The sequence below is a fragment of the Merops nubicus genome, unplaced genomic scaffold (assembly GCF_000691845.1).
Source record: "Merops nubicus isolate BGI_N331 unplaced genomic scaffold, ASM69184v1 scaffold30211, whole genome shotgun sequence".
Classification (NCBI taxonomy): Eukaryota; Metazoa; Chordata; class Aves; order Coraciiformes; family Meropidae; genus Merops; species Merops nubicus.
This window is the reverse complement of record NW_008590737.1, coordinates 19,906-32,316: the sequence shown is the minus strand read 5'-3', so window position 1 is coordinate 32,316 and position 12,411 is coordinate 19,906. Positions and strand designations below refer to the sequence as shown.

General features: G+C 40.2%; 1 protein-coding gene across 1 annotated transcript in view; it reads right to left on the bottom strand.

Annotated features, from left to right (window-relative positions):
* Nucleotides 1-2,252: 2,252 nt before the first annotated feature.
* SLC37A1 (solute carrier family 37 (glucose-6-phosphate transporter), member 1) overlaps nucleotides 2,253-12,411 on the bottom strand; it is a gene marked incomplete at its 3' end in the record, with an annotated part of 29,629 nt that continues 19,470 nt past the window's right edge. The window contains exons 11-18 of the mRNA XM_008950055.1: nucleotides 11,089-11,179; nucleotides 9,624-9,686; nucleotides 8,479-8,564; nucleotides 7,777-7,825; nucleotides 6,914-6,987; nucleotides 5,349-5,427; nucleotides 4,676-4,773; nucleotides 2,253-2,305 (exon numbers count right to left, since the gene is read on the bottom strand). Of these exons, the coding sequence (XP_008948303.1) occupies nucleotides 2,253-2,305; nucleotides 4,676-4,773; nucleotides 5,349-5,427; nucleotides 6,914-6,987; nucleotides 7,777-7,825; nucleotides 8,479-8,564; nucleotides 9,624-9,686; nucleotides 11,089-11,179 (593 nt within the window). The remainder of the gene's footprint in view (nucleotides 2,306-4,675; nucleotides 4,774-5,348; nucleotides 5,428-6,913; nucleotides 6,988-7,776; nucleotides 7,826-8,478; nucleotides 8,565-9,623; nucleotides 9,687-11,088; nucleotides 11,180-12,411) is intronic.

Sequence of the window (12,411 nt, the reverse complement as noted above, 5' to 3'; positions counted from 1 at the left end):
ACATTCTTATACTGATCAAGTCAAGTATAAAGCACGTGATGGATCAAACAAGTGAAATAACTCACCAAAGACCAAAAAATTACAAAACAGCCCAGGAAATTAAGCGTTGTGCCAACTATGGACCACAACACCAGCAGCTGATGAGACATTTCTCCATGTCTTGCTGGACTCTTTTAGAGTGTGCTGTTTTGTTAATCAAGTTTAAATACTACTGCATTGTTTCACAAAACTTACAGCATAGTCCAAAACATGACATATGCCTAGAGCTTTAACAAATACAATTAATAATACACAGTTTAAATCATCTAGCCTTCATGATCTAAGTATAAACACCTCATACAAAAAATTCCTTTTTACTTTGTACATCTTTATAAAAAAAAAGAAACCACAGAAACATCTGTTTTGCAAAGGAGATATCTGTACAAAGAAATGATATGTTTTGAAGACATTAAATCGTCTATTTGTTGAGTAATTCTAACTATCTAAACATTCTCTTACAATCTACCACCTAGGTAATTTTTCTTTTGTGGTATTTTGGCTCCAAATCTGAAATTCAGAGCCAGCTAAAATTAGCCACTTGAAAGATTTCTCTTTATTAAGGCCCTAACCTGACAACAACTTCCACGTGCACATACCAGCACTGAAATCAGGGAATACCCAACAGAGATCACTGTGGCAGCAGGCACTGAAGCAGCTCATCTGTTCAATCCTGTAGTGCTTTACTATGATGGCTCCAAACTCTCTGCCACCTCAAGGGAACATCTTCTCATTTCAGCCCAGCCAAGTGGAGCAGTGCAACAATTATGCGATGTTTGCACAACCATTTTATAATGCCCTCCCTGAAAATCATTAGAGCCCCACCACTGGAAATTCTGGCTCCTAATCTACATTTGTGGCTTAGGACTCCTTTTTGCACAATGCTAATGAAGGACTAACACCCATCCAGAGAGTCTGTGAAAACAGCTAACTATGGTACACTGCAACAGCAAATTTCTTTTCATTACCTACCAAAAGGCTGGACGTTGTCCTTGGGATTAGAAGTAGTATTGTAGTTAAAAACTAATAATACAGTGAGGTCATTATTGTCTCAGCAGCTTCAAAATACTGAGAGCATCTTAATAACCAGTTGGTACTGTCCTCTATAAAGTCATGCCCTCAATGTGCACCTGATGACATAAAGGATACATATTTTGCTCACTGACACTGGGACATTCCACTGCTAGACTGCTAGGATGTCAACTTCCTTCTGCTCTGGTTTTGACTTGGTTTTGGAAAACACACAGGCTGGCATTTTAATTAAAAACATCCTATCAGAAGAAATAAAAAGGCACTTGGTATTTCTCTTTGGCTCAGTTGAGGCGTGCTGCTAAAGCCTTCCCATAGTTCCTCTCTCTTCATCTGGTGAATAGTTGCCGCCCAGAGGTACTTATTCACATGCAAAAATAAGAGCTTCAGGGATTTACTAGTTGCATTTCTCACATTGCTTCCAGTAAACGTGCAAAGTTCTTCACCAAACAGGATCTCTTAGATATAGAATAATGAATTCCATGAAGCTTGTTTTCCAGGGAAGAGCTCTGATCAGCAACGCAGTCCTTATTCCAAATCCTCGTGGTTCAGTGTTCCTTAAACCTGGGAGAGGACAGCAACCAGGCAGGAAAAGTTGATGTGAGAGGCGTAACAGCCACTGACTTCAAAATGCAGGATCCACCCTTTGCCATGTATTTTTATGTTCTCTGCCCAGTTTAATTCTCCAAAACTACAACCAAGGGGCTGAATTTAAATTTTGCATATGCAAGTGTAACCCCATTAAGTCACTGGATTTATTTTTTTTTCCTGAATTCAAAACACTGTAAATTCAGAGACATCCTTTCCTTTAAGGAGACCTTCTGGAAAAATTTACATTTGAAACTATTAGTAAACACAGAACAAGGAATCAAATAGCTTCTCACTCCCCACCCACATGCTCCATGATGAAACTCAGGAAGATTACTTGGGAAAAAATATACCATAACCGAGAGATCGTGACAGAAATGTGTTTTCAGATAATTTTCAAAATAAGATGTTCTGAAGAAAAACGTTCATGATTTGAAAACAACAAACAGACTACTCTTCAGAAGCAAAATCAAAACAGACAGGAATGAACATAGAGAAATCTCAGTAAGTTCAGTCTACATTTAAGTATCATAGGGCAAAGGCTTAGTAACATGTTTTTAAACTGTTATTAAAGAGCAACAGCCACGCATAACACTTACAGGGTATGTTCTGCGTTACACCGAAGTTCCTTCTGAATAAGACGGAGTAAGAACTGTAAAAACAGTCACAGTGTCTGTGTTAATATATATATATATACACACAAACATATAAATAAGCTAAGTTCCAGGACAAGATGTTTCACTGCTATTTGAAGAGTTTCTCATTTGAAGCATTGCCCCACAATGCTGAACTCGGTTAAAAAAGAAAAAAAAAAAAATATATATTTACAGGCGCTTAGTCAATGTTTGGAAGAGGAATTTTCACAATGAACAAGTCAGAGGAAAATTACTTCCTTCTTGCATCTGAGAGATCTATTTCTTTGTAAAAACTAGAATGGCTTTCTGGTTACTTTACCAGCAGACCTGTAAAGAAACCAGCAGAGGGAACCCAAGGCTCAAGAAAACATGACAGATGGAAATTTTGAAGCAAAAAGGTATTTTAGCTGCTATTCTGAAAAACAGACATTTGTGTGAAAAGCTTTAATCAAACAATTAGTCAAGATGAGTAAAGTCAGTCATGTTAACTTGTCTGTGCAGGATCAGGACTTTCAAGTGCACTTTAAAAGCTGTACTAGCATAATACCCAAGAAAGTGATTTTACAAGTGAAATTTGATGATTCCCATGTACATCAAAGACAGAATTAGAACTTTCTGGGTTCTTCTCTGTCACAGGTGTCCTTATCCTCAGAGTCTCACTGTTATCAATGGAAGTTTCTTCACTATTTTAAGTATTGGTGTTTTAAGAAGTTAAACCTAACATTTCAGAGGTATAGGAGCGGCCAAGAATGACAGAACTGAATACCATGTAAGAGGCTAAAGTCCCTTCAGGTGTCTTTGAAAAAATAACATTTGAACACAGGCATCTATATGCCATACTACAAAGAATAGGACAAGCAGAACAACAGTTACAAAACCCAGCATTTATTCACACAGCAGAGTTAACCCTCTCAAAACCAGAGCTTGACAAAGGCATTTTAACTGATGCTGAAAGGAAACATGGGATTTTTAAATTTGATTTAATAACTATAAAAGAAAAAAAAAAAAAAAAAACAAACCAGAGCTTTGAGTCTACTTTGGAAAACTATGACAGTCTCCCAAGCCTCACTCTGGAATACCTAATACTGAAAACAGCACAAATCAGGATTTATAGAGCTGCTGACTACCAGTGGCAACATACTTCGACTATTAACTTACCTAATTTATTTACTTAATTTCCAGATATTTCACATCTTAACTGTGGCAAAATTTACTTTAAAATTTTGGGTTTAACTTGAATTTAGGAAAAAAATAAAGTCTCGATCATAACTCAAAGCAAGATGTTCTGCTTGTCTTGTGTCAGGAAAAAGCGGTGGGATTCACTTGGCATTGGCTCCTCTGCAGGAGCACAGAGCTTGGTGCAGCACCCTGCAGGCACAGGGCTTTGTGCAGCCACAGCCAGCACGGAAGAAGAAGTATTTCTGAAGTGTTTCACAGCCACCCTGCCCTTTCATGAGCCCTTCCACCCAGAACTTCAAAAGAAGAGGATAAGTAAGTATTACTTCAGGACATCTCAGGTAGGTATGACATTCAGGTAGTCACAGGAGCTTTCTGCTCTACTGGAGAACAAAGCTAGTACAGATGCCTGCCATGGAAAATCTGTGGCCATCACAAAAATCTAGCCTACAGGCTAACCTACAGGTGGGTGCAGCAAGATGGGCTTCAAAAGGTACAGCAAGGTTAACCTTGCCCATCTCGTGTCTTCTTTGATCTTTAAAAGCAAAGCAGAGCGAATAAGAAATGAAAAAAACCTCCAGCCTTTTCAGATCTTACTATCAGTCATGCAGGATCTCAGACAGGAGAAGAAAAGGGGAAAATGGATGTGCTTTGTAGCAAGCTGCCACATGTGCACTGCACTGTTTTCCCCTTAACATCTGCTCCTGGTTATTGTCGAAAGTGAGGATGCCAACTTTTTTGTCTAACCTAGTACAGCAGTTTTAGGGCCTATCCGGAGAATGTGATGTATTACCTTTCAACAGTTCCATTATCGTGGTGATTCTGGTGACACAGCAATCTAGCAAAACATTTCTTACTGCTTCACTAAACCAGCTTTAAAGAAAATAGAAATAACTCTTCCAAAAGGAGAATCTGAGGCATCTTCTAGGTTTATAAATGAAGGTTTACTTCAAATTATGCCTGCTGTAACATGCTCAGTCAGCAAATAACAGATGTCTGTTTGCTCAGGAACTGAAGTGCATCAGAATTGATCTGCACTTTTAATTAAAATTAGATGAGAATTTGAAAATTTGCTCCTTAACTGAAAATTTCCTATACAGTTGTAAGTTTCTTATAAGATGGAGTACTGAAATTGCAAAAGGGAAATTTGCATTTTAAAATAGTCTAGCACAAAGGAAATACATGCAATTAAACAGTACTTTTAGACTTACTAGCAAGGCACAAGCATCGGCCACCATGAGCATGTAAAATACGTTGTTCCAACCAGATGGGGAAATAAGACCAGCTAAGAGAGGCCCCAAAGCTGCACCTAAAATATAATATTGATATTGTCAGAACAATGCAGCCTAAGATTTACTATGCTGAGAGACAGTTACATTGAGTTAAAATACCAATTCCTTCACCTAGTTAACTCAGTATTACCTTATGTACTAAAAGGTCCCAGAAAGTGCAAAACATTACTGGTACAGCTGCAAGCCAACAGGAAACATAACACAGGGGAAGCCAGAAGACTGGAAATTTGAGAACTGCCTGCCTTGGGCTCAACAAATGCCCACCCAGCATTCAGCTGACTCCTACTCATTTTCCCTTCCACATACCAGTGGGGGGGGCATGAATAAAATATCCCCAATTTCAAAAAGGGCCCAATGGCATCTATTTGTGCTGTCTGTGCCCAGTACCAGTCTGCCACACCCTTCCTCCGTCCCTCATGTGTGGGACCACTGGAGAGGTCCTATAACTGACGGGCTAAGTTTGCTCTACTCCCCAATTCCAAAGCTGTACTGCATCCAAGCAAAATGTGGTCTGGAGAGAGTCTAGTTTCTCAAAGGTCTTTTGTTTTAGCCCACCACAGCTAAGAGAGGCTGCCTTGTAGCTCTGGCTTACCTACAGATCCTGTTCCATCGATGATTGCTGTGACTGTGGACAAGGCTCTTGCATTCCCCTTCAGGCTCTTATGGGTACCCTGAAGTGACAAAGACTGCTTAGACCCACCCTGAGCTGAATTCAGAAGTCTTTACAACATTATCTAGCTCACACCTCACCACATCAGAATGTACATTGTGAAGATGCCTTGGATATCCTAACTTGGACCCTTTTATCACTATTTAAAGAAGCCTTCCACCCCATCAACTGTTGCCTACAGCATACTCCTTTGTTAAATCATTGTATTTAAAACACAGAAGTCAAAAAGCTTTCTGTTCTCCACATTGTGGATTCAAGCAACAGGGACAGCACTTCAGCTTTGCATTATGCTGCAAGACTGTTTCCATTGCCCTCTTTTTCCTCTGATAATACAGCAAAGCTCTGTGGAACAAAAAAACCCTAAACAAACAAAAAGATCACCGCTGTGACAGGAATATTAGAGTACCAGAATTACAGATTTATACTGAAATGCCAATTCAGAGAATTCTTGTGCTAGAAAGAAGCTATTCAGTCCCAATTTTAGAAATCAGGTCTTCGGAACAAAACAGGGAGTGCCTTAGTAGAAGGAAAGAGAAGCTGAACAGAGAACGGCTGATAAGGGACAGTCCTTTACCTCCAGGTCACTGAGGAGAATCCAATCAGCAATTTACATTTGGTCATGTCAGGTGTTTGGTTGTTGACATTTGAGGAACTGATTGGCAGTTTCAACCCTCATCCCAAGGGCCAGGTATCCTAGGTATCCAAGGAGGGATCTTACAATGTCAGGCCTCACTTTCTAGCTAGCAATAAGGCCAAAGATAAAATGGGCGATGCATAATGGCCTTCTTTCCAAGACCTCTAGGCCAAGGACAGGGCTCCAGAGAATATTTGGTGATTTCTGTCCTGCTTTTCTTCCTAAATTTACAGGATTTGTTGTTAAAGGACTTCTGCCTCTTGCTTGGTGGCTTAAGTAACCAATATCTTTGAAAGCCACCTTCTAAAGTCTATCTAATGAAAGGGTCAATGTTTTCACATGGGCTTTGTGACTTAACTGATCTGATCCAGCTGGAAGTGCTGGCAACCAGAATAACTGTACAAGGAAGGGCAGAGGGGAGCATGGACAAAAGCAAAGGTATGTTCCACATACAGCTTTCCACACTGATGGGAATTAAGTCTTCAGCTGATCTCTCACACAGGCAGAGGTCCTCCCCGCATTTAAAGATGCAGAGCATAAAAGGAGAGAAGGCACCTGTGGTACAGGGACCTAGCTTTCCATGCAACCTTCACATTCACTTTGGGCTGTCATCTACAGCATTTGGTCTGCCTTGTTAGCAGGCAAGAATAATTTGGGAGCCTCTCACAAACATGGCACTCATTCATACTAATACACAAAATCTCAGTGGCTGAGTTCAGCACTGTCTGTTCAGCTCCTTCTCCCTTTGCTTTGGGACAATGTAGTCACCTCACTGACAACCCTGCAGAAGTCAGAGGGCTCTCTCTGGAGGCCAAAGCTTCTATGCTGGAAAGAAAAGGGAAGCAAAACTCACCAAGTCAGCAGAGACAGCAGTGGTGATCAGCGCATAAGGGCCATTCACCAGGGCACCACTGATAAGCAGCATCACTGTTGCAAGTTGACAAAAATGGAAAATGTTGAGTTGCCTGAAAGACTATTAACTGTAACAATAGGAGACATGATGGCCTATGGTTCTTAAATGGTTTAACTCTCCCTTGGCTTCCCTGACCCCATTACAGAATTGGGAAAAGAGGAAAAGCAACATACATTCCTATTTCCCTTCAATGCCTACTGCATGACATGAATTCAACAAATGTAACATGACATGGTGCTGAGTCAAAAGGCACTTCCCAGAACCTTTATTGAGCCTGGTAGGTTAGAGAAAGCAGAAAATATGACTAAACTCACCCTAAGAGCAGGGGATGCTCACAGGATCCATCCAAAAGGCCCTTCTCTGCTTGTACAGTGCTCAGCACTAGAAAGCCCTAAAACTTAACTGTCAGCGCTTATGTTTCAACTTCTGTTTTGAGCTGACAGATAGAAAGCTGCAAGTGAATTCAGCCTACACAAGTAATGTTGCTGTCAGAAGTACTACAAGTAGTCTTTAAACACCTCTGATATTAGGCATAGGGAAAACAATAAAGCCTGTGCTGACACAACAAGCTCCAGAAAGAAGACCAATTAGATCAACTACATCGCCGTTCCCATGCCACTCTTTATTCACTTCCTAGCCCCTCTCTCCTTAGCCAGCAAAAAGCCTGTGAGACACAGTCTAGGGAATTTGATTCTATACTTCCTCCTCTCAGGGAAAATAAATAAAAATTAAAAAAAAAAGAAAGAGGATCAAAAATGAAAAGTTTGCAGAAAGCCAGGCAGAAATAATTCTAAAATACTCACCTACAGTAGCCTCAACGCCCATTTTACTGACTGCAGAGAACATGTATAACTGTAAAAACAAAAAACCAAGCATGCTGAACACTAACATGTGGACTAAACCTAGCTTCCCCATTTTTCCCACATTGACCACAAAATATTTTAGTTGGTACTCTGTGAACGCTCGTTCTAGGTTTTAGTAAACCTTTTAAGAACACAGTAGAATTATTGATTGGACACAGGAGAGAAATAAGGGGTATGCTCCTATTCCCCAGTATGTCCTTTCAGAAGAAAAGGTCATGTTATGAAACCACTCAATTTTAAACTCTCAAACTGCCAGCTTCAACACAGCACAGGACACTGTTCAGAAAAGAATCAAAGAAAAATACATCTCACGTGTCCAACTGCCAGTTTTCTGACAGTTACAGCACAAAAATTGTAGCCTTTGAGTAGCTAAAATTCTGGCTAAGAACTGAACATCAAATTTTACAAGAGAATGATAAACTCTCCATATAATCCTAGAACAAGTAATACACTAGACTTGTTTGCTTGTTCAGTAAAGGCAGCCCCAATGTCTACGCTTGTTCAAATGCCTGACTTTTCATGCCAGCTTTTAACCTGGGCTGAACTCTTTACATCCCAGTTAGAAGATGCTGTCTGCAGAACTTCCAAAAGGAATTCTGTCAAAGTCTCAGCTACAGCTACAAGAGAGGGGCAAACACTTACTGTGGGTGCTGCAAGCAGTAACATCATTCCACAGGTTGAGGCCCTCTTCTCCAGCCTGTCTGAAATCAGGCCTGCCAAAATTCCACCTGAAAGAGGACGCAGGCATGTGAGGAAAAGGCTCTGTGCATGTTTCACACAAAAGACATCAGTTATACTTAATGACACCCAACCCTGATTTAAATAATCACAATAGAGCTTTTAATGTACACTTAATACAGAGCAGCACAGAGCATGAGACTGACAACATAATTCACACTTAGTAATATCCTTATTAATCCAACTTGTTATGACTTGGAAGGTAACAGAAGCAGACAGTTGTTCTTCCTCATTATTTATTCCAACCAAATATCCATGATGACAGGGGTGTGGGTGGACTAGAGACGAAAGAAATATTTAGAAATAATTGTTCTGCTGCTATTGAATGCAAAAAAACTTTTTCACCACGTGCCAAATGGCCCCACTGCTGACATTCCGGAATCCAGCCATGCCCAGCTACTCCCTGGTCTCTTAACTCCTCACATGCAACAGTAAACTTGGCTGTCAAGTGCTCTGTCCATGTCACACTACAAGCAGGGGAAACGACCTATTCTACATCTTGGAGCAAATGAAGTATTTTGTTTTCTCTCTAGGAAGTCACTCCAGGGTCTTTAATTTTCTCTACTTCTCATGTTTGCCAACAACTACACACAGAAGCACTAACTGAACTGATACAGGACTTATTTCCATAAGGGAACAAGGGGAGGTGGAGAGGGATTGGAGGGTGGGGGTGAGATAAATCAGCCAGGCATCAAGATGATGATGTTTGTTTGTTTTGTTCTGAGCTACACTGTCTGCACTGGCATAAAAATTTAATTATTCAGTGGTCACCTCGCATATTACAAAAGAACAGTCTCACCCTTATTATTACTACAATCTCTCAGTTTTATCACATACAGTTGTATGGCACTGGTTCTGTGAGCTGTTCAATTTCAGGATGTTTTGCTAGGTTTTCAACAGCCAACCCAGCTCTCAACTTAGTACTTTTACCACCACTCTTCTTCAGTGGACACAAGGCACAAGGGTTAATAACATATGTAAGCTGTACGTACCACAGCTTTTCCTAAATTTGCCTGATAATTGATGCAATATTAACATACAAAACTTACCAAAGATTCCACCCACATCAAACAGTGTAGAAAGGTCCCCAGCTCTTTTGGCATCAAGATGCTCTAGGGACAGAAGAAAAACATTTGTTTAATTTCCAGACTACAAAATGTAGAAATCTCCACGCAGTCTTGTCATGCTAGAATAAAAGCATCTGATGGCAGTACTGTTCGTTCACAGAAATAAGATACCATAAGCTGTCGCTGTATATGACAAGTACGAATGTAGCATAACTGTGTATTCAGGGATAGTCTTTGAAAGCAATTACACTCATGGCAGGACAGTTTAGGAAGTCCACGCAATAGAGCTGTTGATTGTTAAAGTTTGCAGTAACAATATTGCCATTTGTGAATAGTCACAGATTCATAAAACAGTTAACAAATGCTTGTGAGGCTCTTTGCTCTAGAAGCATGAGTAGTGTACGTTTGGATCACTTATAGAGCCCCATCCCGGAGACCTCCAATGCATGACCAGTAATATTTCATCATTACATTATGTCTGGCAGCCCTGCTCAGCAAAACATGCAATGCAGTTTATGGAGACTACAGAGCGACAGTGATTTCCTTAACTCCACTGTTTGCACACACTTAGATTTAGTCCAATGTAGTTACTGAGACACTACAAGGCCGGATTTCCAAGAGTACATCAGGAAGCTGGGCAACCCAGTCCTATTGTATTAAATGTGAAGTTTCAAAAGGAGGTGAATTTCTAAACCCCTTTAGTATTTTTTAAAAAGTTTCTGAAATACATTTGACAGAGCAGCATGTGCTACAACAGCAGGGTCAGGGGCACTACCATAACACCACCAACATCTGCCCCACAGCCCTACTAAAAGCCTGCTGCTTTCAAGGTACTCAGTCCTTCAGGAGCACTGGTCATCTGGAGTCCACACACAACAGCCTTTAGCTATAGGATTTGCAGTGTGTTTTAATATGGTGCTCAACCCATCTTCCTCTGCTGGGTGTTCCTGCCATACTTATCCAGCACAGCTTTTTTGTTAGCTGTGGGTCTAAAAGTCACATCACAGCTCACAAGAACATGAGTTTCTCTGGCTATGGAGAACTCTTTTCTCCACACTCCACAGCACAAAACAAAACAGCAGTACTGAACAGATGAAGAAGCTAATTTAGATTTTTTTGTGTACATTTTAATAAGGCACTTCAATCATGTAAAAACAGTATTAGAAAGTAAGCCTTTTTGTTTGGTCTGCAAGAGCCTAAAACACTGCATTGATGCTTGAAATTCTTGAAGATATGCCAGATTCTTTGTTTGTTTTGAAAATGCCCTCTCATAATATTGAATTCATAAAACTGAGAAATATGTTAGTTGGCGACTTATAACTCTCCTGCTACTGTAGCAGGATAGCTTATTTCAGAAGCAGTAGTGTTTATTTTCTTATTTACTTGAAGTTCTCATTTCCAGATACCTTACAGTCATATTTCTGCAACCCCTTACTGCGACACTTACCCACATTTGTGATATAGAGGGGAAGCCAGAAGAGGAAAGTATAGCTCACCAGCTTTGCAAACAGAAGACAGAGGGAGAACTCAATGACTCCCTGAGAGAATAAAGAAAATAGGAAGTTAGAATCTTGATGGAGGCTATTTACTTTTAAAGATTGTTATGAAAATGGTTTCTAAGAATCACTTAGGCTTTTTTTTTCTCTCAAGAATTCCCAAGAAGCATTCTACCCCTGAGAGCACAAACCTTACAATCAGAGCAGATGGTAGTATTTTACTTAAGTATTTTTCGTTCTCTTAATTGTACTGAACTGACTGAGGAGAGAACACTGAAATGAACAGAAAGGATCTGATACTGTTTGGAATACCTGCATCATTTATTTTCCCCAAGTTAAGAATTTTTATATAGCACTATAGCAGATTTGGAGTTTGCTCTGGAGAAACTGGATTATTTTTGTGTTCTTTAGATCCTTCCCTCAGATAGGTTTAAGATTTTTTTCTTAATGTTTAACTCCTTACAAAAAGCCAGTTAACCAGTATGAAACAGCTCAAATCAGCATTTGGGAAGAGCAGAGTACAGAGAGGGCGTATGCCTAATTTAAAAACTAATTTGTTCCATCTTCTTTCCTGATGGGTACATGAAAAGTATACTTATTGTACAGAGCCGCAAACAATCTGCTAAATTAACCCATCTTCATTCCTCTCACCATCCAACACATTTTTGTTTGAAACCTGGTTTCTTAAATCTCTGGTATGGAGCACTGGAGTTAGCAGCATGGACAACAACACGCACACAGCTGGGTCTACCTCACATACAGCTGTGACCCTTCCCAGCAACAGGCAAGAAAAACACCACGCAGTTACAGAGATTCCAGGTGGCAGAAGGAGCAATTCTTCTACCCATTACTTTGTCACAGGAAAAACAGTTGAGACAGAGGGACCAGACTGGACAGGGTGAGAAGACAAAGGAACACAGGGGTTTGGTGCTGGAGACTTCTCCCACCTTTACCCTTGGTCCAAATCAACTTGCATATAGTTCTACTTGTGTCACCTACTGAAGCTGCTAGGCTTTAAGCCAAGAGGACAGTCAAGGATGATAGTCCCTGATCTCAAGAAAACAGTCTGAATGTTTAGGCTGTCAGAAACTTCTCGATATAAACCGCAGAAGAGATTTTAAAATTAAAGCCTTTAAAAACAATGTTGAGGAGTGTAAAAGGGAAGCCACAGAAGGAAGCTCTTATACAGAGAAGTGCTCATAGACTCAGCCTGCTATCCTATCCTTAATACTAACCAACGTGTCACTAACCAAGTCCTGTCAACTTTTACATTA